General features: G+C 42.5%; 1 protein-coding gene across 3 annotated transcripts in view; it reads left to right on the top strand.

Moving 5' to 3' along the window:
- The window catches only part of GLIS3 (GLIS family zinc finger 3), a 231,346-nt gene that overhangs the window by 171,870 nt on the left and 37,659 nt on the right, over positions 1-21,817 (top strand). For all 3 annotated transcript variants that reach the window (XM_084834415.1, XM_084834416.1, XM_084834418.1), the window contains one exon: positions 13,021-13,189. In XM_084834415.1, the coding sequence (XP_084690541.1) occupies positions 13,021-13,189 (169 nt within the window). The remainder of the gene's footprint in view (positions 1-13,020; positions 13,190-21,817) is intronic.

Below are 21,817 nucleotides of genomic sequence, written 5' to 3'. Positions count from 1 at the left end.
GTCCCTCATGACTTCGCAGCCATCTGTGGTTTTCGCCTGGAAAATGTGGAATTCCATGGAGTTGTTTTACTGCGATTTTTTGGGTTTCCTGCGGGTTCCCCCGCGGTTGCAGGCCATCTGTTCCTTCCCCAAACTGACTTCGCATTTTACAGTGGGCGTGTTGTAGGTGTGCGTAGTGCCTGCGTCACTCTGTGACACCCCTTTACTCCCCCCATCTCTTTGCAGCTGAGCAGTTACAGAGGCACAGACGGGCGTTTTCATCTACTTAGTTACACTTTCACACAGTTTTGCAGCTTTGTATCTTTGCAATGGTTGTGGACTCAGTACTCTTGGGGAAGGACCAACATTGCTCTGGCCACCATTTCAGAGCAATGGCTAGGCACATAGCGCTCATGCTTGTGAGTGTGACCCATCGCCAGAGTCTTGGACTGGGGAACTGACAGACTGATGGTGCGGAAATGAAAGAGCACAAAACACGCACTTTTTACCTAAAAAGGGACAGAAAGACACAGCAGAGCCCCTCAGGTACAAAACAGTCACTGAAGTGTCGCACCCCCACACTCACGGGGCTGCACAGCTGCACATTTCAGTAAAATGCGGGGGGGCACGGTGAGTCTGTAAGGGACGCACACAATTCATCGCAAGTGTATCACAGGGCATGCTGACTCAAAGCCACATTGCTGCACAGTTGCGACAGGGTGGGGTCAAAGCTGTGCCATATAGATGCGTCCCTATATATGTCTAATCAGAAGTAAGTCCCATTCATTTCAGTGGGGCTTGCTTCCAGGTAGGTGGGTGTAGGATTGCATCACAAGTCATTTCATTGCCAGTAAAAGCAAAGGAGATGCCAACAAAAGGAAAAGAATTCTAAATCTGGAATTACTATGCATGATTCTGCAAGGATATAGGCATGATCCTGACAAGGGTAACATTTTGAAGCCCTGTTAATTTGAAATAGAAAAAATTAAGCATAATTTCCCCATGAAAATAGAAGGACTTCAACAGTGGAATCCTATACATGTCTAAGGTAAAGGTAAAGGTGTCCCCAACCAGTCGTGTCCGACTCTAGGGTGCGGTGCTCACCCCGTTTCTAAGCCGAAGAGCCAGCGCTGTCCGAAGACGCTTCCATGGTCATGTGGCCGGCATGACTGAACACCGAGGTGCACGGAACGCTGTTACCTTTCCCGCCGAGGCGGTACCTATTTATCTACTTGCAATTTCTTGCTTTCGAACTGCTAGGTTGGCAGAAGCTGGGACTGAAGACGGGAGCTCACTCCGTCACGCGGCACTCGGGTCTCGAACTGCTGACCTGCCGACCTTCCAGTCTGCAGTTCAGCGTCTTAACTACTAAGCCACCGCAGCCCCTATACATGTCTACTCAAAAGTAAACTCCATTGAGTGCAATGGGGCTTATTCCCAGGTAAGGGTTGCAGTCTAAAGTGCTTACCCTTGGCGGGACTGGGCCCCTATCTCTTTCTACACATTTGCAGTAAGGCAGATCCTTCATTGTGCACCTGAAAGTCTCTTGAATATTTAGGGATGGGGGTGGGTGGGAAATATAGCATCCTTGCAAAATATTCCAAAGCCAACTGTAGAAGGCAGTTTGATGTGTTTGTTTTAAATTTCAAATTATTCAACACTGAGCCCCTATTTTAGTTTCCTTTTGAGATACTTTTTTGAAAACCCTTTTGGTGTGTGTGTGCTGGAGTGGGGGTAATATTGCTGGGCATTTCCCACAAGACATTAGGTTGTTTTTGCTGCAGCTGACTAACATGGCTACCCTTCTGCCAATTTCAGATTAACACTTCATGCATCTGATGAAGTGGATAGCGTCCACAAAGGCTTGTGCCAGAATACATTTGTTAGTCTTTAAGGTGCCACAAGACTCTGTGTTTGCTTTGGTGCAACAGGCTAATATAGTTTCCCCTCTGGAAATCATTGTAGTTTATTCCCTTTTTCTCACTCTGTCCTTCCTAGGATGCTTCCAGATGAGGCTTTTGTTGTGCCATCACCCTGCCAAATTCATGGAATTTCACACAGAATCACAGAAGCATAGAATAGTAGGGATGGAAGGGGCCTATAAGACCATTGAGTCCAACTCCCTGCTCAATGCAGGAATCTAAGTCAAAGCATTCCTGACAGATGGCTGTCCAACTTCATCTTGAATGCCTCCAGTGTGGGAGAGCCCACTACCTCCCTAGGTCATTGGTTCCATTGTCACATTTCTCTAACAGTCAGAAAGTTTTTCCTGATGTTCAGCCGGAATATGGCTTCCTGTAACTTGAGCCCATTATTCCGGGTCCTGCACTCTGGGATGATCGAGAAGAGATCCTGGCCTTCCTCTCTGTGACAACCTTTCAAGTGCCTGAAGAGCACTATTATATCTTCCCTCAGTCTTCTCTTCTCAAGGCTAAATATGCCCAGTTCTTTCAGCCTCTCTTCATAGGGCTTTGTTTCCAGTCCCCTGATCATCTTTGTTGCCCTCTTCTGAACCATCTCCAGTTTGTCTGCATCCTTCTTAAAGTGTGGCACCCAGAACTGGACACAGTACTCCACATGAGGCCTAACCAGTGCTGAGTAGAGGAGAACTAGTACTTCCCGGGATTTGGAAGCTATGCTTCTATTAATGCAGCCCAACATAGCATTTGCCTTTTTTGCAGCCACATCACATTGTTGGCTCATATTCAGCTTGTGATCGACAACAATTCCAAGATCCTTCTTGCTTGTAGTGTTGTGGAGCCACGTATCCCTCATCTTGTAACTGTGCATTTGGTTTCTTTTTCCTAGGTGCAGAACTTGGCATTTATCCCTATTAAATGTCATTCTGTTGTTTTCTGCCCAGCGCTCCAGTCTATCCAGATCACTTTGAATTTTGTTTCTGTCTTCCAAAGTATTAGCTATCCCGCCCAATTTTGTGTCATCTGCAGATTTGATCAGCATTCCCTGCACCTCCTCCTCCTCCAAGTCATAATACAAATGTTGAAGAGCACTGGGCCCAGGACTGAGCCCTGCGGCACCCCGCTCATTACCTCTCCCCAGTTTGAGAAGATCCCACTAAGCACATGATGATTTATAAGCAGTTATTTGTAACCCAACCCATTTTCCCACACTTCTTCTGTCTTTTTTCTTACCACAAATAATCGGTTAAGGAGGGAAAGATGCAGAATCTTTTGATTGGTAGCATTAGAGCCATCAGTCTGGAAGTACCCCTTGTCAGTGCATTTTACTGGTAGCTTAAGTGTGAGTTACTATGTTTTTACTGGTTAGTAGACTGGGCTCCAGTAGCTATTTATTCATTGCTACCATTATCAATGACTTGACATGTTTATTTACCTTGTTTCTTGGTACCCAAAAGGCAGGTAGTATTTTTTTCCTCAGTTAACCAGGGTAAAGGTCAGGTAAAAATACTTATTTCATGTAAGTGGAATTTTCCAGTAACTACTAATATGGGTTGTAGATACAGATACACTGTATGAATGTAGAAAGAAAGAAGAGCTTTTAGGACAGTATCCAATGGGGTGCTGCACCCCTGCCGATTCTGTTCCACAAGTGAGACCCACCTTGGGTGCAACAGAGATTTAGTGTTTGCAGAAGCAACTGAAAACAAGTGGAAATGCTCATTTCCAGAACAGGGCAGGTCAGCAGAGCTCGAATAAGGGAGCTCCGCCGACCTGTCCCAATCTAGAAACGAGTATTTGGGCGCTTCCTATAGGAAGCGTTAAATCTGTTGTGCACATGGTGGTCCAGCTTGGCCAATGGAATCGGCAGGAGGGGATGCTTGTGCAATGCCCCCATTGGAGACTGCCTTTAGAGTATTTATTTAACTCACTTGGCAGGAGGTGGGTAGGAATCAAAATTACATTGAATAGTTTTCTAAGGGCGCAATCCTATGCGGGTTTAGACAGAGAAAAGGCCTGCACCTCCCAGCATTCTCCAGCCAGCATAGGCCTTTTCTCTGTCTGAACCCGCAAAGGATTGCACCCTAAGGCTACTGTTCTGATAGCATTGAAATTAAGTTACTTGTCCCTAACAGATAAAAACACAAGCGTATTAAAGGCAATCTGAAGCAGGTGGCACAGCTATTTTTGATAGAAACTTTTCAAAAATTGTTAGATTAAAAAAAGCTACAGAATTTCACATGTTTTACTTCTTAATGAAAGGTATTAGTCTAGTATGGAAAGGAACACTCATTAGAACCAGGGAACCATCAAGACATGTTTGATAGAGCTTTTCTTAGTCCACATTTTCTTATTTTGTTGTTGTTGTTCAGTCGTGTCCGACTCTTCGTGACCCCATGGACCATAGCACGCCAGGCCTTCCTGTCCTGCGCTCTCTCCCGGAGCTTGCTCAAGTCCATATTCATTGCATCAGTGTTTCTTATTTTAGCATACAGTAATTATTTTTTTAAAGAAAGGAGGGGAAGACAAAGTTCCCCAGAAGCATATACGCAAGCATGAGGTTATTGCATCAGTGCACTGGGACTTCTGAATTTTTCCATTCAAAAATCAGCCCCTTGTGCCACAGGCAAAAGTTTCTAGTCAGACAGGAAAAAGTAACCACCCCACAGCATTTGTTGAGCTAACCACGTGACTTTTTGGATTTTGACCTCTCCCTCTCTTGAATACAGCCACACACACCCTGTCCCCACCATTCTCTACTTTTATTAGTAGAGTTACCACACCCAAAGGAGGGCAGGGGTGCTTTAATACCTATGGAGGAAGCAATTTACTTTGATGAAGATTGCCATACAAGGGTGAGGAAAACTGCACCTGCTCAAATTACCTCTTTTATGAAACTTTTAAAAGTACCTGGTCAGCAATTTAGTGGTGGCAAAGAAAAATTCAGTATGAAAGGAGGGATTATTTGATATATATAAAATGTGTGTTTTTTTCTGCAGATGCCAGGAATTAGGCTAAATGGATAGTATCAAATGAGGGAAACACAATGCATCCAAAACAACTTCATAATAATGACCAAGTTGACACATGAGGATGTTATTTTGCAGTTACCAAGGACTCACAGGGCATTTCTCAGTTTTAGTTGGCTAGCTTTTTATAATTTCCATGAATAGTCTGAGCTATGGCCCTTGCAATAATTTCTAGGGCTAACCACAGAGAGGAAAAAGCACTAGTGAAATTCCTACATGCTGCTAGCATACATTGCAATAATGGTGGGCCTGCTGTGAAACAATATACAGCATGTCAGAGATGCCTGAGGAAAAGGTGAAGTTCACTATGTAGACCCTTCAGTGTTCCCAAGAGATCACAGCTGTTTTGCTGGCTGGCTGATATCATTTAAGTTGCCTCTAGTGATTGGCAGCTGGAACAATTGATTAACTGAGGCAGATGAACATATTGGAAACTCTTATTGCTTTTGTGATTAAGAGCCAGTGAAATCCCCAAAGCAATAAAATGTGGGATCTGGATTAAAATCTGTCTTACTAAAACTGAAGGTCATTGCATTAGAACCCTGCCATTCAAAAGGCTCTTCTTATCCAGTTCAGAAGACTGTAATTTATTTGTTTTGAGTTCTTGTCTTGTCATGTACAAATGAAATGGACAGGAGCTTGTCATTTATAGCCATTTATGCCATCAGAGTTTAAATATTATCCCCCAACAGATCCTAAACAGAAAAAAAAGCCCTATTGATTGTAATGAGACTGCTGTTTTAGATGTGCATGGGAGAGACTAGGAATGGAACTTTGGATATTTTTGTCCTGTTATACTGTAATCATATATATGCCTACTCAGAAGCAAGCCCACTGAGTTCAATGGGTTCCCCCCCAGGTAAGTGTGTGTAGAGTTGCAGCCTTAGTTAACTATATGTTACAGTGGGAAAAATCCCGGAATTATAGGAGGCAGTTGATATGAATAGTATCAAGTCATTTGGTCATGGAAATATTTTCCGCTCATGACTTGCAACATATGAATCTTTGAAGAAAGGGATTTCATTTCATATACCATCAATAATAAGTACTTACTAAGTTACTTGCCCATGTGAACCTTGACTTTTTTTTACTAAAATAATATTTGAACTAAATGCACCTATCAATTGGTTAAATAATTTTAAGTTTAGTGATCTGCCTTTTAACCTTTAAATTAATTAATACATTAACAGTTCAATCCTGAATGTAACTAAAGCTGCAGTCCTATACCCACTTACCTGGGAGTAAGTACTATTGAACATAATGGGGCCTACTTCTGAGTGGATACTTATAGAGCACACTGTCAGTTGTGATATAAACAAAAGCTATCACTCATTCTTACAGCAAGAGTCAGTTTTAATTCTTGTTCATTCTGATTAGAGCAGCTTCCATCCTGGGACATATAGCAGCTGGCTGCCAGGGTGGGATTTTAATCAAGGTGCAGCATGGGCAAAGTTTCTCACCCCACCCCATATTGGGGTAGCCCTGTGATTGCTGTTTTAAAAAAATACACACACACAAATACAGGGACACATTTAGTTTGGCCCTAAGTTGATTCATCTACCAGTTCAGCAGAACAAAACTGGAAGCCCTACAATTAACCCTTTATTTGACACTAACTTGCTGGAGACCACACCAGCAGACCCGATTTTGGGCTTCTTCACACCAGGCTTTTATCTTGCAATTGAGATTGCTCCTTCACTGAAGTTTGCAGGCTCTTTACATGATGCCATGACCCTCCTGCACTAAATGCCCTTTGTTCCATTTGTAAATAGATAGCAGATAATGAGCTATCAAATTACCCCATTGCCTTGCGTTCTGCTTCAGTTTCCTCTGTGAAAAGAGTTAAGGCAGCAAGAAGAGGAGAAAGATCAGTGAAAGATAATGGAAGACTCAGATATGGGGAGAAGGGGGGGGGAGGAAGCGCATGTAAAGGGAGTCAGTTGTGATCCTGCATTTAAAACAGAAGCAGGAAGCCCCATTTTAAATGCAGGATTTTAGGCTAGTGTAGAAATGCCCTTTGAACTGCTCTATTGGCCTATGGCAACCCCATTTCCTATGACTGCTTAGACATTGAAATGGCAAACCTGCAACATTTTTGCACTTTATTTAGGCAGGCAGGCAGGCAGGCAGGCAGGAAGGAGAGGGCTTTTTCTTTTGATTTGAAGAAAGATTGCAATTTGCAAGAGAAGTGGCAATTCCAGATTTGGGGCAGGGGGAAGTATTTAAATTACAGAGTACTTGCTGTGCTAAGAAGATTTTTTTTTTTAAGAAAGCTTTAATTTAGCAGCAGTTCTTATCCATTAATTGTGAGCAAGGTAACATTGTCCATCATCTCTACATAATTTATTTTTATATGCTTTTGGAAACTATAAAAATGAAACTTCATATTTATGAAACTTCACAAGATTTTTGTGAAGTAATGATTCTGATGGTCAGTACTTGTGTTGGTAGGCATCTTTGTAATGAGGCACTAAACAATGACAGCATAATTTTTCCTAAATATTTACCACAATTACTGTCATTTAAAAATACATATAATTTGAGCTTCAATTCGCAAACATTCTCTGGCTTTAAATACTGCAGCATAAATATCTTAAGGGTAAGTAAAAAAGAACAGTGACCAATTATTTTTCCATGTTGCTTATTTTTCTTTTAAAGAGACTTGCACGACAAAAGTAATATTCATGTTTTTTGAAGAAGCACGAAAGGAGTTGCTTTACCGAGAGTCTGTGTTGTAAATATATATATATATATATATATATATATATATATATATATATTTGCAATAGGTTGATCCAATTTTTGGTAAATTCTTGTCTCAAAAGACAATCTGTTTTATATCATCGGGACTATTACATAAATAAAAAGCAAGTAATATCAGATAGTGCTTTATTCCCTCCCTGAGTCTAAACATAATAAAACATGGAAATAGATACAAATATCATACTCAAAGTAATAGTGGGGAATTAAAATGATGCTATAGTGAGCTGATATAGAAATTCTCAGATATCATACCCTCCCATCATTGCATGCTAGATCTGTGCATCTAATTTTAATGACCCCCCCCCTTTTTTTTGGTACATACAGCCCCTCATAGCTATGTGGCAAGCGAAGCATGGTACCTCTCCTGTGCCACTGCATTATGTCCCTAAGATTTTGATTCAGGAAGTGGTGCTACTTAATTTTTTCTTACGTGAGCTGGAGTCAGCAGCGAACAGCAAGGTGGCTAAATTTGTGGATTATATGACTAAGGGCGCAATCCTACGAAGGTTTAGACTGAAAAAAGTCCTACAACTTCCAGCATGCCCCAGCCATGACTGGCTGCACATTTTGGGTGGGGATGGGACAATTTCTAACTTCCCATATACACTGATGGGATTTAAATTGGCATTGATTAATCATGAAAAAATGCCTCGGGATCATGGTGAATAGCTGAATGAAAATGATGAAGCAGCAATGAAAAGGGCAAATTTCATGTTAGGGATTATTACAAAAGAGACTGAAAATAAAATAATAATGCCCTTTTATAACTCCACCATCAAGTCAGGAAATATTCCACGAAATCTGGACAATTTGGGTGCTTCCGGATGAGGCTTTTATTGCGCAGTCGCTCTGCCTCATTCATGGAACTTTACAGGGGGTCCAGATGATGGTCTTGAACTCCTCCTGTGTTTTCCCACTGCTTCTTCCATCTTTTTTCTTTCCACAAAAAAAAAGGTTAAAGAGGAAAAGACAGAATAGCTGCACAATGTCTTCTGACGGTTAGTACTAGGAACCCTCTGTCTGGAAGCACCCCTTGTTTTAAAAAGGACATTATAGAACTGGAAAAGATGCAGAAAAGCACAAGCAAAATTATAATGTGGCTGGATCAGTAGAGGCTAAAGTGCTTTGGATGACTATTTAGCTTAGAAAAAAGACTGCTGAGGATATGATAAGTGCTTTAGAGAGAATGGATTGAGAGGATTTTTTTCCCTTACGTCCTATGTTACTAGTAGTTGGGGCCAAACCAAACATGATATTTGCTATATGGTTTGGCCCTGTGTGGCTGATTTATTTTCAACCAATAGCCAATGCGGGTGGGGTGGAGCTGGATTAGGGCTGTGGCATGGGGCTTTAATCCTTTGCTTGCATTGCAGTCCTGATCAGGCTGAGATCTCCCTGACATTCTATTTTCAATGAGGGGAAAGCTCCCATTGGCACCAATGGGAATGTTCCTCCCATTGTAAATAGCAAGCGTGTGTGGGGGAATTCCAGTCAGGACCGTGCTGAAGGCAAAGGACTAAGGTCCTCTCTCCGCCACAACACAGTCACAGTCAAGCTCAGGGCCCCCTGGACTGGCTTTTTTCCTTTCTTAAAAAATAGCAATACAAGGCCATACCACATAACAAAATCACATCTAGTTTGGCCCTCAGAGTCACCCAGCAAAATTGATTGGCAGTAGGTTCGGGACAGATCCTGATCTTCAATTGCGTATATTGCCAAAATGTCACCACCCCCACACAAGAGGGGGATATCAGTAGGTTAAGGAGGATACCAAAATTTGCAGAGATACAAAAAAAATCTGGTAAAAAAAAAAGCGGGGGGTAAACACCCTACTGAGGACGAAGTGTGCTCAGTGGCTGAAGAATGCTAACTGACTGTTGGGGGTGGAGAAAATGGAAAACCCAGTGAGAGTGGCAATGGAATGGAGTATTGTGAAGGTGGGCACGGCTGGCTAATGGGAACAGTAAACAGGAGCACTTCACACTGCAGCATTTTGTTGCAAGTCCCACTTGTTGATTAATATCAGCTACACTGGCTGCCTATTAGCTACTCAGCCATGTTCAAGGTTATGTTGCTGACATACAAAGCCCTAAACAACTTGGGACCAGGATACCTGGCAGACCACCATCTTCTATATGCATCGAGCCGAACGTTAAGATCTTCAGAGCAGGCCTTGCTGGTCATTTCACGACCAACAGAACGTTGCCATGTAATATCTCAGAGGTGGGCCTTCTCGGTGACAGCGCCCACCCTCTAGAACACCCTCCCATGTGCAGTTCAGGAGGCAGAACTGTGGTATGTTTCAAATGCCTCCTGAAAATGGCCTTGATCACCCAGGCTTTCTCTGGCTTGTAATTAACTGCTGATATGCTGCTCCATCTTAGTGATCTTTGTATTGCTTTGTATTGTTACTGTAGTTGACACTGTTTTTAATAGTATGTTTGAATGTGATTTTTAATATATCTATGTAAACCACTCAGAGATTTTATTATATTAATGAGTATATAAGTATTATAAATAAATACATTTTTAAAAGCCATGATGGCAAAATAGAGCCTCCAAATTCAGAACCAGCATGCCGATGAATACCAGTTGTTGGTATTCTGCAAGGGAGGAATATTGCCCTCATGCCCAGCGGAACTCCCAGCCATGCTGCCTGGGGATGATAGGAGTTGTAGTCCAACACATCTAGAGGACACCACTTTGGGGAAGGCTGGACTAGATGAACGCTTGGTCTGATCGAGCAAGGCTCTTTCTACATTTAGTTCACCAGTTGTGGGATCTATGGTTCAATTCCACTACACCAGCCTTCCTCAACCTGGTATCCTCTGGATGTTGTGAACTTCAACTCCCACCAGCCCCAGGTAGCATGGCCAGTGGTCAGGAATACTGGGAGTTATAGTCCCAAGCATCTGGAGGGCACCAGGTTGGGGAAGGCTGCACTCAGTGAAATTAGCAAGATAGTATATACAAAGCATGTTTCTTTCACCTTAGTGGTGGTGGTTGTTACTATTTCATATGTTATTATTAAAATAACAATAAAATGCAGTATGTCCACCCTAACTGGCACACATTGTTGAACTAACAAAGACAAGGTACACCTCAATGCCTTACACCCTTTACCAGTAGCATTCCAATAACAAAGAAAATGTTCTCATGTCTTTACAAATGGACTAAAAGAACAGCCAGTTTCCATCATTCATTTTAATGTTGTCACTATGTTGATAAATATTGTTCCCCATGGTCATTACAACCTCTCCTTTTCTGAGTGTTTGGTTACAGGCAGCTTCCCAATGTTCTGCTATACATGTTATAGCAGTTGTTATTAGCTGTTCCACCAGATCAATATGCCTTGCGCTTTTAACAATCTCAGTAAGTGAAGTGTTAGTAAGAAAAGCGAAGTTTACCCTCTTATCTTACAGTGATTCGCAGTATCACTTTTCAGTAATTCTTCATCCTATCATAATGCACCATACTTGTACCAGTTCACAGCATCAGTAATTATCTCAGGTGTTGATTACACCCACACACACACACACACACACACACACTTAACCCTATTTGGTGTATAGTATCATCCATATAAGATTTTGTAAAAGGTTTCTTTAATGCAGACTGAAATAGTGTACTTGCCCATGGACACATAGATAAATCCAGTCCTCTTCTCTAACAAGTGTTAATTTAAATCCCTCTCCCATTTTAATCTATAACTCTTCAGTCTGCTTCTCCAATAGTATCATTTTATCATCTATAGATCTAAGCATACCTTAAATTTGTATCCGTGGAACTATGTTGTGATATAAATGTGAAGTTTCTGATTTGTAGGTAATGGACTGGGAGCAATCCTATGGCTGCTAGTCAGTGGCTAGACGGCCACAGGATATGTGGTTTTCCAGGGACCGACCTTGGAGCCTGCGCTCTGAGGTCGGTTCGTGGAGAACCAACCTTTTCTCCCTTCCGCTCTGCCTCGTAGGCAGCGCGGAACAGCCCTGCATTCCACGCTCGGAAGAGGAGTGTGGAGCAGCCAAAACGGGGTGTTCCGGGGGACATTCCAGGGCGGGGAAGGCAGGAATGCCAGTACAACACATCCTATGTGTCGTCTGGCAGCCTGCTCCCCCGCTCTGCCTTCCCGCAGCTAGTCAGCTGAAATCGGCTGTCTAGCCGCAAATGCAGGGCAGGAGAAGCACGGAGGGAACGATCCCCTCTGTGCGTCTCCTGCCCTGCATTGGATAGGCGGTCGCCTCCGAGTTTGGAGGTGGCCACCTATCCCCATAGGATTGCGCCCTAAGTAAACTATGTTTTTGTCAGTTCCTAATTTCATAATCTCTGATATGTGTTCTTGTTAGGTGACATCTTCAGTATAAGTAATATTGACTTTCTCTCAATGGACAAAATTGCTGTTAAATTTAATTTAAATATTAAAGTTTTGATGACGATGATAAAATCAGTATGTTGTCTCGGTGTATACTGCCTGTTTGTGTGTTTTTATGTAAATTGTTTTTAAACTTTATGTTTTTAATGGTTTTTAATTTCTGTAAACCACCCAGATAACTTCGGCTATGGGGGCAGTATAGAAATGTAATTAATCATCATCTTCATCCTCATCATCAATAGGCATGGAACTTTACAGAGTAACATAAAGATCGATGCCTCCCTAAGGAGTTTACAATCTAAATTTTGATGAGGAAGGGGAGGCAAGAGAGAGACAGAACAAAGATAGAAGTAACAGGAAGGATATGCACAGGTTCAGTTACAAGATTTAGGCTTAGTTTCAGATGGCAGGTGTGATATTTACTTCCTAGACTTGGAAGGCAGAGTGATTTCGTGCATTGATGAATTACAATGTGCATGATGGTATTTTTGTCCATGGACGGGTCCTGATCTATAGACAGTTTTCTACTCGTCTGACAGAAAGGAGACAACTCAGTTGGCTGCTATTGGCCATATGAAGGACTTTTCCTCTCTTTGCTCAAGCAATAAGCAGGACCATTGTTCTCACAGACATCAGAGGATGAGTCAAGCTCTCACTGCTGGCCAGAGAAACTCTGCAAACAACAGAGGGGTTTTGTTTGTTTGTTTGCAGTGTAAGACAGCCTAACCAGTCTCAAATGTCACCACATTTCAAGCAAAGTTCAGAGCTTTGTTCCATAGTTTTCTTATGCATGGTTGTTTAAAGTCTGCCACATTTAACCCCCCCACACACTGTGTCATTTTCAAAGCTAAGATCCCTATACCTAATTCACATTTGAAAATTGAACAGGATCCTCAGTTATATGAGGAATATGCAAATGCGCCTGTCATCATAGTGAATGCTTTTGCCTTCATTGCAGCGGCACTGTTCTCCAGTACTCAGTCGAGTCGAAGTGGAACCGCTGTGGGCACTGGGCCCCCACCACAATCTGTGAGCCACACTTCACCGGGGCACAATGCGCATGGCAGCCCACACAACCCACCAGCCCAAGTGCCCCCTCTCACAACAAGGGATTCAGGAATGGAGAGGTAAGGCCATGAATGGGCAGTTTTTCAGTTCTGTCTCATCTCATCAGATTGAGTGGTTCCTGTTAGGGTTGCCATCTCAGGATTTCAAAAACAAGGAATGGTTTGAGTTGTCGTAGCTGAAAACAGTGAGATCTTTTACTTTTCCATATGTATGAAGTGTAGGAGTAAACAGCACCCATTATGCCCATGACAATGATCTTCACTGCAAGGGCCAGTGGCAACTCCTAGTCATCTCAAGTGTGGTTCTTCACCTCCCCCACCCCCTGCAGCAGCTCCTCTCTCAGCATCAACTTTCTAGCTTTGCCTTGTTGTTTGCTTTAGTGTTTGGCTGACTGCTGTGATCTGGGCTACTGGAGGAGGCTTTGGGGTCTTATTGGAGTCAGCTGTAAGGTAATGGTGGGGAGAGAAGAAGAGAACACAGGAGCAATTAGCCTATTAGCTACTGGGGAGGCAAAGGGCAACATGACTGACTGCAATGGTGTACTGCAGAGGTGCTGGAGGTAGAGGCGAAGTTGAATATGCGGGCTGGGAGAGAGAGCAAAGCTAAGTTACTGGCAGTAAGAGGTTTAAGCTAAAATATGCTGGTAGTTTCTGTAAGTTTGGCTGACCTCCTTTTGCCGTTGGCCCTGCCCACCACTGGAACATGGCCCCTGAAAGCTTTTTCAAAATTGAATTAGGGCTGAAAGAGATTTGAACCCATATTTCAGGTTTGAGCTGAAGGAAGTTTGACACCCCTGTTCTGGGATCAGAGATCACTCTTTTAAAAAGGAGACATCACTTAAGCAAATGCAGTTATGAAAATCCTTGGCTGTGTCCACTTTCAGCCTGGACTGGCCCTCCCATGAGAGGGAATGACTCCCCCACCTCAGGCAGCAGCGCAGGAGGAGCGACAAATTGTGACACTACCCCCAGCCCTGCCAGGAAGGCTCACCTCCTCCTCCGCCTCCAGCAGGTGCTCCAGAGATCCGTGCTGGCTGCTCTTCCTTCATGGCATTTGCCACAGCGGGAGAGTGGGACCAGCGGGGATCTCCTGAGCAGCCGCCTGCTCGGTCACATTGGCAAGTGCTCCAGAGAGCCCCACCGGTCCTACCCTCTCACTGTGGCAAGTGCTGCAATGAGAGATTGGCCAGTGGGCCTCTCCAGAGCAGCTGCCCATTGGCATAGCTCCTCAGAGGGCTGGCCAGGCTGAAATGCCTGGATCTGAGGGAGTTCTTCCTTAGAGCCAGGCATTATGGGAGGGGCCATTCTCTTGGGGCACCCCTCCCATTCCTGGCTCTGAGGAAGGACCCCTCAGAGCCAGGCATTTCAGTTGGCTCTCTGAGAAGCCACGCCGGCTGCTTCCCCAGCTGATGTGACACCCCAGAGAGTCTGCCTGCCCTTGTGGTGAGCGATGCGACGGTAAGGGGGTGCGGGACACGACTCAGCAATCGTAAGGGGGTGGGGAATGCAATGCAGTGACTGAGGTAAGGGGGTGGTGGGAGTGGTGGTATGTGTGTTGTCCTGCCTGAGGTGGCGGGAGAGCTTGCACCGAGGCTGTCTTCTGGCTGTAATTTCATGGCAAATACTGCCTCATGGCATATTTACCATAATTTCTGAAAGGGCAGAATGATTCATATTGTTATATTCAGGGCCAGCAAAGCCACAAGGGCCAGCAAAGCCAAAGCCTTCTGGCTGAACATCAGGAAAAATTTCCTGATGGTTGGAGCAATATGACAATGGAACCAATGACCTAGGAAGGCAGTGGGCTCTCCCACACTGGAGTCGTTCAAGACGAGGCTGGACAGCCATCTGTCAGGGATGCTCTGACTTGGATTCCTGCACTGAGCAGGGGGTTGGACTCGATGGCCTTGTAGGCCCCTTCCAACCCTACTATTCTATGATTCTATGATAAGGTTAGTAGTGTGCTGGCTGGGAATGTTTGGCTTTTACATTTTTGACCCACAGAAGCCAGATAAACATTTAAAGGCATGGAGAGAGGAAGTGAGGGGCACCCAAAAATATTTCCCAGCAGCTCATTTACTCCCCCAGCTTGCAGTCACAGCATATTAAGGTCCTATGTAGTATGGAATAAATCCTTGCTGTCCATATCAGATCAGCAGGAGAGGCCCTTCTCACTTTCCCACCTTTGAGGGCAGTTTAGTGGATGAGTACACATGAGGGGGCCTTTTCCTCAGTGGCCCCACAACTCTGCAATGGGTTGCCATCTGGGGTCCATCAGACCCCAACATCACAGGCTTTTAGAAAAGCCCTGAGGACGTACTTCTTTACTTTGGCCTTCCCCTGATTATGTTTTACTGGACTGCTCTGGCTTGTAGCTGCCATTGTGTTGTAGGTTTTTAGTACTGCATAGTACAGATGTTTTATGCTGATGTTTGCTGTTTTATTACTGTATCGGTTTTTATTAATTGTTATTGTTGTTAGCCACTTTGGGAGGACTCCTAGGAAAGGGAGCCTAGAAATATTTCTTAAAATAAATATATAAATAAATAATCTTTTGACCCCTTTATTTTCTCAAAGTTAATTTTCTGGAGTCAAGGCTACAATAAAGTTAAACACACCAGGTAATTGATTTCAGTGGCCTTAAACACACACTATAGGTGAAAAGTGTGTCTTGCATAGTATGTAAAGGTTTTGGGGTTTATCATAATTAAGCCACAGTTGTAATTTTTATCATAAACATATGCACTCTCTGGTAACTGCATTCAAAGAACCTCATGTGGCACAGAGTGGTAGGCGGCAGTATTGCAACCGAAACTCTCCCTACCACCTGAGTTCTATCCCAGTGGAAGCCGGGTCTCAGGTAGCCGGCTCAGGTCGACTCATCCTTCTGAGGTCAGTAAAATGAGTACCCAGCTTGCTGGGGGAAAGGTAGTCACGACTGTAGAAGGCAATGGCAAACCACCCAGTCTGCCATGAAAACACCAGCGTAAGTGGCGTCCCTCTAGGGGTCAGTGATGATCCGGTGCTTGCACAGGAGGAACCTTTCCTTTTCCAAAAGTCTGCTGTAAATTATTGTTTTATGCCATGAGCAGTTATTTGTTGCTGATTAGATTAGGATCTCACATCTTTAGTTATTTATGGAGTGTTAACCATCACAGTAGGGTAGACTGGATTTTCCTGGATTCAGTTTTCATAATTGAGTATTATATACATATATAAGTAAATGCAACGATTTTGGAATATATAGTGACACTTCATTGATTTCTTCCAAGTATATTAAATCAGACTTTTCTCTGTTTCGCATGATGAAACACTCAAATTAATAGCTTTTTCTGAAATAGGATGTATCCTATATAAGTCTAATAAACTGTAATAGAAATTTACTGCTATTCTTTTATATCCACATACATCTTGGAGATATAATTTTGCTATTGTGTATATTTTTTCAGATCAACAAAACAAATGTTGGTGTATTTCTTTTTGTATTAAGAGCTTATTGCAATATTATTCCTTAGAGAAATTGAAATACTAGAAATTGTCAGGTATCAAATATCCCTAACAAGAACTCTCTGAGATATTGCTAACCTTGTAAAATGGTATCTGCGTTATTCCAAAAACATTTTTTACTAGGCTTGAGTGAGTAGAACTTCCCAACATACAAATATCCAGTTGCTTGGTAATTTATCAGGGCAGTCAACCTTTTTTATAGCATCCTGAGCATCTCAGCTTTAAGTTAAATGTAAAGCAAGTTTCTGTCATCAATGACTATAAAGAAAGGACTGCAAGAAGTTTTATACCACATACCCCAAGCAACTTCTGAAAGTTTGTACTAACATTAGTTTCTGCTTCAGCCCATAGCACAGGGGTGCACAGACTGCAGACCACATGTGGCCCCCTGCTGCAGGTTTTGTGGCCCCCACCCACTTTTCCAGGTTTGGATGGCACAACAGACCACAGCTAACCAAAAGTGCAAGCTTCCAAACTCCTCCTCCTGGCCATGGGAAAGGTGGAGAGGGAAGTGGAGGAGCACACAAGCCTGGCAGGAAGATAGGCTCATTCAAGCCTTGGGAAACAATAGTTTAGTATGATAACCGAATGCAGCCATTGTGTTTTATTCCTCCTTGTCCCGTCACTGTACTTCCTGTACTGTTGTACATGCAAAGTTCCTCCTTTCAGGATTGGGGGGGCTTGGATATTTTGTGGGGGAAATGTGCACTAATACATCAGAGCAACCTTAGATCTGAATTAGATGTGGTGTGGGAAATCCATGATTAGGATGTTCCAGTTTTTTGTTTTTTAAAAAAATAGAATACTAGGTGGAAAGGTCCAGTCAGGGCTCTGATGCTGAGAGAAGGAGACTCTTTCCTTTGTATCATTTTTTCAGTTAGAATTGCAACCCCAGATGCTAATTTTTAAAAATAAAATGCAGGGTATGATTCTTGTGAACTTTCCCCTCGGGAGCCTGCGGGTGAGGCAATATCAATCAAGAAAATAACATAGGAGGAAGGGTGAAAAACCCCTCCCTCAGCACCATAATCCCGTTCAGATTTGTCGGGCCCAGGACTACTATAAATTTAAAAAACCTTTGGATATCCCAGTCACAAATCTCCTGCATCAGATTGAGTTGCACCTTATACACACAGCCATGATTTCGATACTATGTTCAAATGAAATAAAACAAAAAGAAATCATGATGCAGTGAATTGTGCTGTGTAGCTCAGGTTGTCAGCTTTGAAAGATTATTCAGATTTTATTCAGCCTGGATACAGGATGAAGACAGCCTTGGTCACCCTGGTGGATTACTTATGCCGGAGAATGAATGAGAGGAGCGTGATGCTGTTCGTTCTCCTGGACCTCTTGGTGGCCTTTGATACCATTGATCATGGTATCCTTCTAGGTCATCTGGCTGTGTTGGGACTAGAACGCACAGTGTTATGGTACATTTTGTCCTTTCTAGTGTGACAAACTCAGTCAGGGGTGTTTGGGGAAATCTGTTCCACCTATGGTCTTTGGTTTTGGGGGTTCCACAGGGTTCTATCTGGACCCCAGTGCTGTGTAAAATATATGCACGAAGCCGCTGGAGGAAGTCATCTGGAGGTTTGGGCTGAAGTGTCATCAGTAGGTAGAGGACACACAGCTCTACCTCTCGTTTCCACGACTGATCTCAGAGAGGCTGTGGAACTTCTGTGGAATTCCCTCCCTAGAGAGATACATTTGGCCTCCTCTCAATTTCTTTTAGATGGGCCCTGCCCCCCTGAAGACATTTTTGTTTCAGACCGCTTATGGTTTGGGGGTGGTTTTATTATTGCTCTTGCTTAATTTTGGAACTTTGAAACTGATCATTGGGTTGATGTTTTGCTGTTATGCTGCTCTTTTAGCCAGTTAGAGTTGTGGATAATTTTTAATTGGGTTAAGGTTTTAATATTGGATGTTTTATTGTACCATTGTTTTATGGTGATCATTTTTTGATTGTATGCCGCTTTGAGAGGACTTCAGTCCTGAAAAGTGGCATAGAAATATTCTAAATACATACATACATACTTAAAATAAAAAGGAATGGAAAGGTGGAATTATGCAAAATCAGAAAAATATAACAGATTTAAAATCAGGAGAGGTTTGATCAGGAGGCATATATGCAAATGTAAGTATGGAGTATTGCAGGAAGATTAGTTCCTTTTTTATTTTAATGACAGCAGTCCCAGAAGTGGTGTGCTCATTAGAACTAGTTGTGTAGAAAAGTGTGGACTCATTGCACAAGCTGATTGCAGTGTTTCTTATAACAAATCATGTGAAAAATCAGTGGTCTGTTCTAGGAAAACCTGCACTCAAAACCTGTTACTTATAATGTGTTTCTAAAATCAGCATAGCAGTTTCCTCATGTGGCTGGAGTGGTTGGAAGGTTTGGCTGCTAAGAAGTGTTGCCTCTCTTTTCTGTTTATTGAGGAATTGTCTGCCAGCTCATAATGGCTGACTTTGAAGAAAAGAGGTGAGCAATCAATCAAAACTTGGGCCTCAGCTCAAACCAAGCTATCAAAATGAAATGTTTCCCTGATACCACTTTTTAATGTCATGATTCTCTGAAAAAGAAATACTATTTTCTCATTACCAAGTATCAGCAGTTTTATGCTCCAGTATAGATTAAATTCCTGGTATAGATTCTTCATTGTCTACATGCCAGTATAGATTCAATTGTCAAGAACACACAGCTTGTTGTGGATTTTATTTTTCCATTGAGGATTTTATGTTTACAAATAACAAATGAAACTGCTCAAATCCCTCATTCTTGTCTTTCCTCACGTAATTGGTCTGCAAGCAAGAGTACATGCTACTATTGAATTCACTTTCCTTGCAATCTTCTGCAACCTGAGTTTAAGGGTCAATCTAATGTGTTAAGCAGGTGATCCCATGACTGGATCTCTCAACATGATTGTTGTTTTTAATGAAATTCAGCAATGGGCAGCTGCCCATTTGATCAGCATAGCAGTGCTGGGAGAGGGGAATTGTTAAATTAGGTGGATTTCTTCCCCACCTTTCACATCTAATAGAAGCCCAAGGAAGCTAACATTATAATTTAAAAGAACACTGTAAAAACCAATGGACAGTTAAAGGGGCATTTTAAGCCTCCCATCCCCTCATGTCATTTTCTTGACAAAAATGTATTTCTTTGGCTGTTGATTGCCCCACAGGGGGGAAGAATTTTTTCTTTTCTTTTTTACAGAGCGGTACCCAAGGCTTCTTTACATGGAGCTTTTATCATGCTATTGAGATTGGTTACTCACAAAAGTTTGTGGGCCCTTTAGATGACATTGTCAACCTCCAGGGCATCTCCCGCACTTAATGACCTTTATTCCATTTTTTAAACGAGTGAAGATAATGAGCTATCAAATTACAGCGCTTGGGTTCCGCTTGCGTTCCTTCATGAAAAGAGGAAAACTTGCAATAAGAGGAGCTGGACCACAGTGCCATCTAGAGACTGTATAATGAAACATATGGAAGACTCAGATAAGGGGGGAAAAGGAGGGGAAAAGAGGGGGAGAAAGGAAGCATGTATAAAGGGCTTCTGTTGTGATCCTGCATTTGAAATGGAAGCAAAAAGCCCCATTTTAAATGCGGGATTATAGGCTGGTGTAGAGATGCTCCCAGAATTTTTAATCTGGAAAATGGTGCAAGTGAAAGGGTTAAACACCCTCCTCCCAGTGCCACTGCTTTGCATTAAAGAACGAAACATGGAGATAGCATTACATGTCTCCTGCATCACATGTAGTTTGGCCTTCAGAGGTGTTACGTTTCTTGTAGACAAGATTCAATCAGAGGGAAATACTCTTATCTGGACACCCAAGGAAGACAAAATACATATCTAACAGAATGAGGAACCCAGTGTTCAGCCTTGAAAACAGACCGTACCTATCTTGGCTTACTCCACTATATTTGCCAGAAATGTCTAACCCGGTAAGAAGGGCCTCTAGGGAAGAGAGGAGCAATCTGAAGAGGAGCACAGGTTGAAACAGATGGCAAATCCTGGAGGTTTTCTAACGTGGCACAAAAGACGAAGAAGAAGCAAAAAGCAAAACCTTCTTTTGAGGCCTGAAATGAAACTCCTTTTCGCCCAGAAGTGTAATGAAAATTTGTCCGTTTTTCTTGCTGTTCCTGTAAAATAGGAATGTATGCTATTTCAGATATCTTCTGTAGGATTTCAGTACAGCAGTCTGTTTCGAATTGGTTGTTTTCTTGAAGCGGGCAAAGTGCTGGGAAGAGTAATATAGAATTTAAGTAGTTAGATGCTTGAAGAAAACCAATTATTCTGTACATTGTTTTGGATCCATAGTAGCGAAATTTATGAACCAGCGCCTGCCCTCACTGCAGCAGGGAGATAATTTTACAACATTCCCTTTCAGCAGAGCTTTCCAAACTTTTCATGTTGGTGACACACTTTTTAGACATGCATCATTTCACGATACAGTAATTCAGTTTTACTAGCAAACCAGAGGTTAAACTAACCCATTATAAGAGATACGGACACATACATAAATTGTGATAACAAAATGTATGGGGACACAACATATCTCATGAAAACCTTTCATTTATATTTTTAAAAATATATGATTTGTAAGATAATAACATACATTGTTGTCATTTATGAGTAACAGTATGTAAATATGTGCAAGAATTTTAAAAAGTTGAATAACACCAATAACTACTTACCATTTTAATGGGATGTATGAGGTTGATGGGATGAACATAGCTTTTCAATATTTGGTGGAATATTAGATAAAGACACTTGCATTTCGTCATCAAGCATTTTTAAGCTTCCACGTTTCAGTGTCTTTAAGTTTGCCATCGTTGAAAAGGATACTTCACAAATGTATGTAGTAGAAAACTGCAGAAAATTTTTTAACGCTTTTTTAGCTATGTTTGGATGCATTTTTGAAATGCGAATCCAAAAGCTGTTTAAGTCACCCTCTTCATACATCATTAACAGATTTCGATCATTTTTTATGTCATCTAATTCTTCTTCAGTAAGTGAAAAGTTCCTCGTTGCAGTTGAAAGAAATGGATTTCTGAGTGACAGCCTGCAGCTGCACTCGCCCGGGTGATTGGGAGCACACTGATTCTGAGGCTTCTGGCCTCCACGAGCTCCATTCCGATTGGCCAAGATGGCGGACAGCCCGCTTGGTGCAGTCCCAGTCC

Source organism: Heloderma suspectum, chromosome 2 (assembly GCF_057233095.1).
Source record: "Heloderma suspectum isolate Gila_16-S chromosome 2, 16-S_ref, whole genome shotgun sequence".
Lineage (NCBI taxonomy): Eukaryota > Metazoa > Chordata > Lepidosauria > Squamata > Helodermatidae > Heloderma > Heloderma suspectum.
Note: the sequence above shows the minus strand (reverse complement) of the source record. Positions and strands in the feature narration are given on the sequence as shown.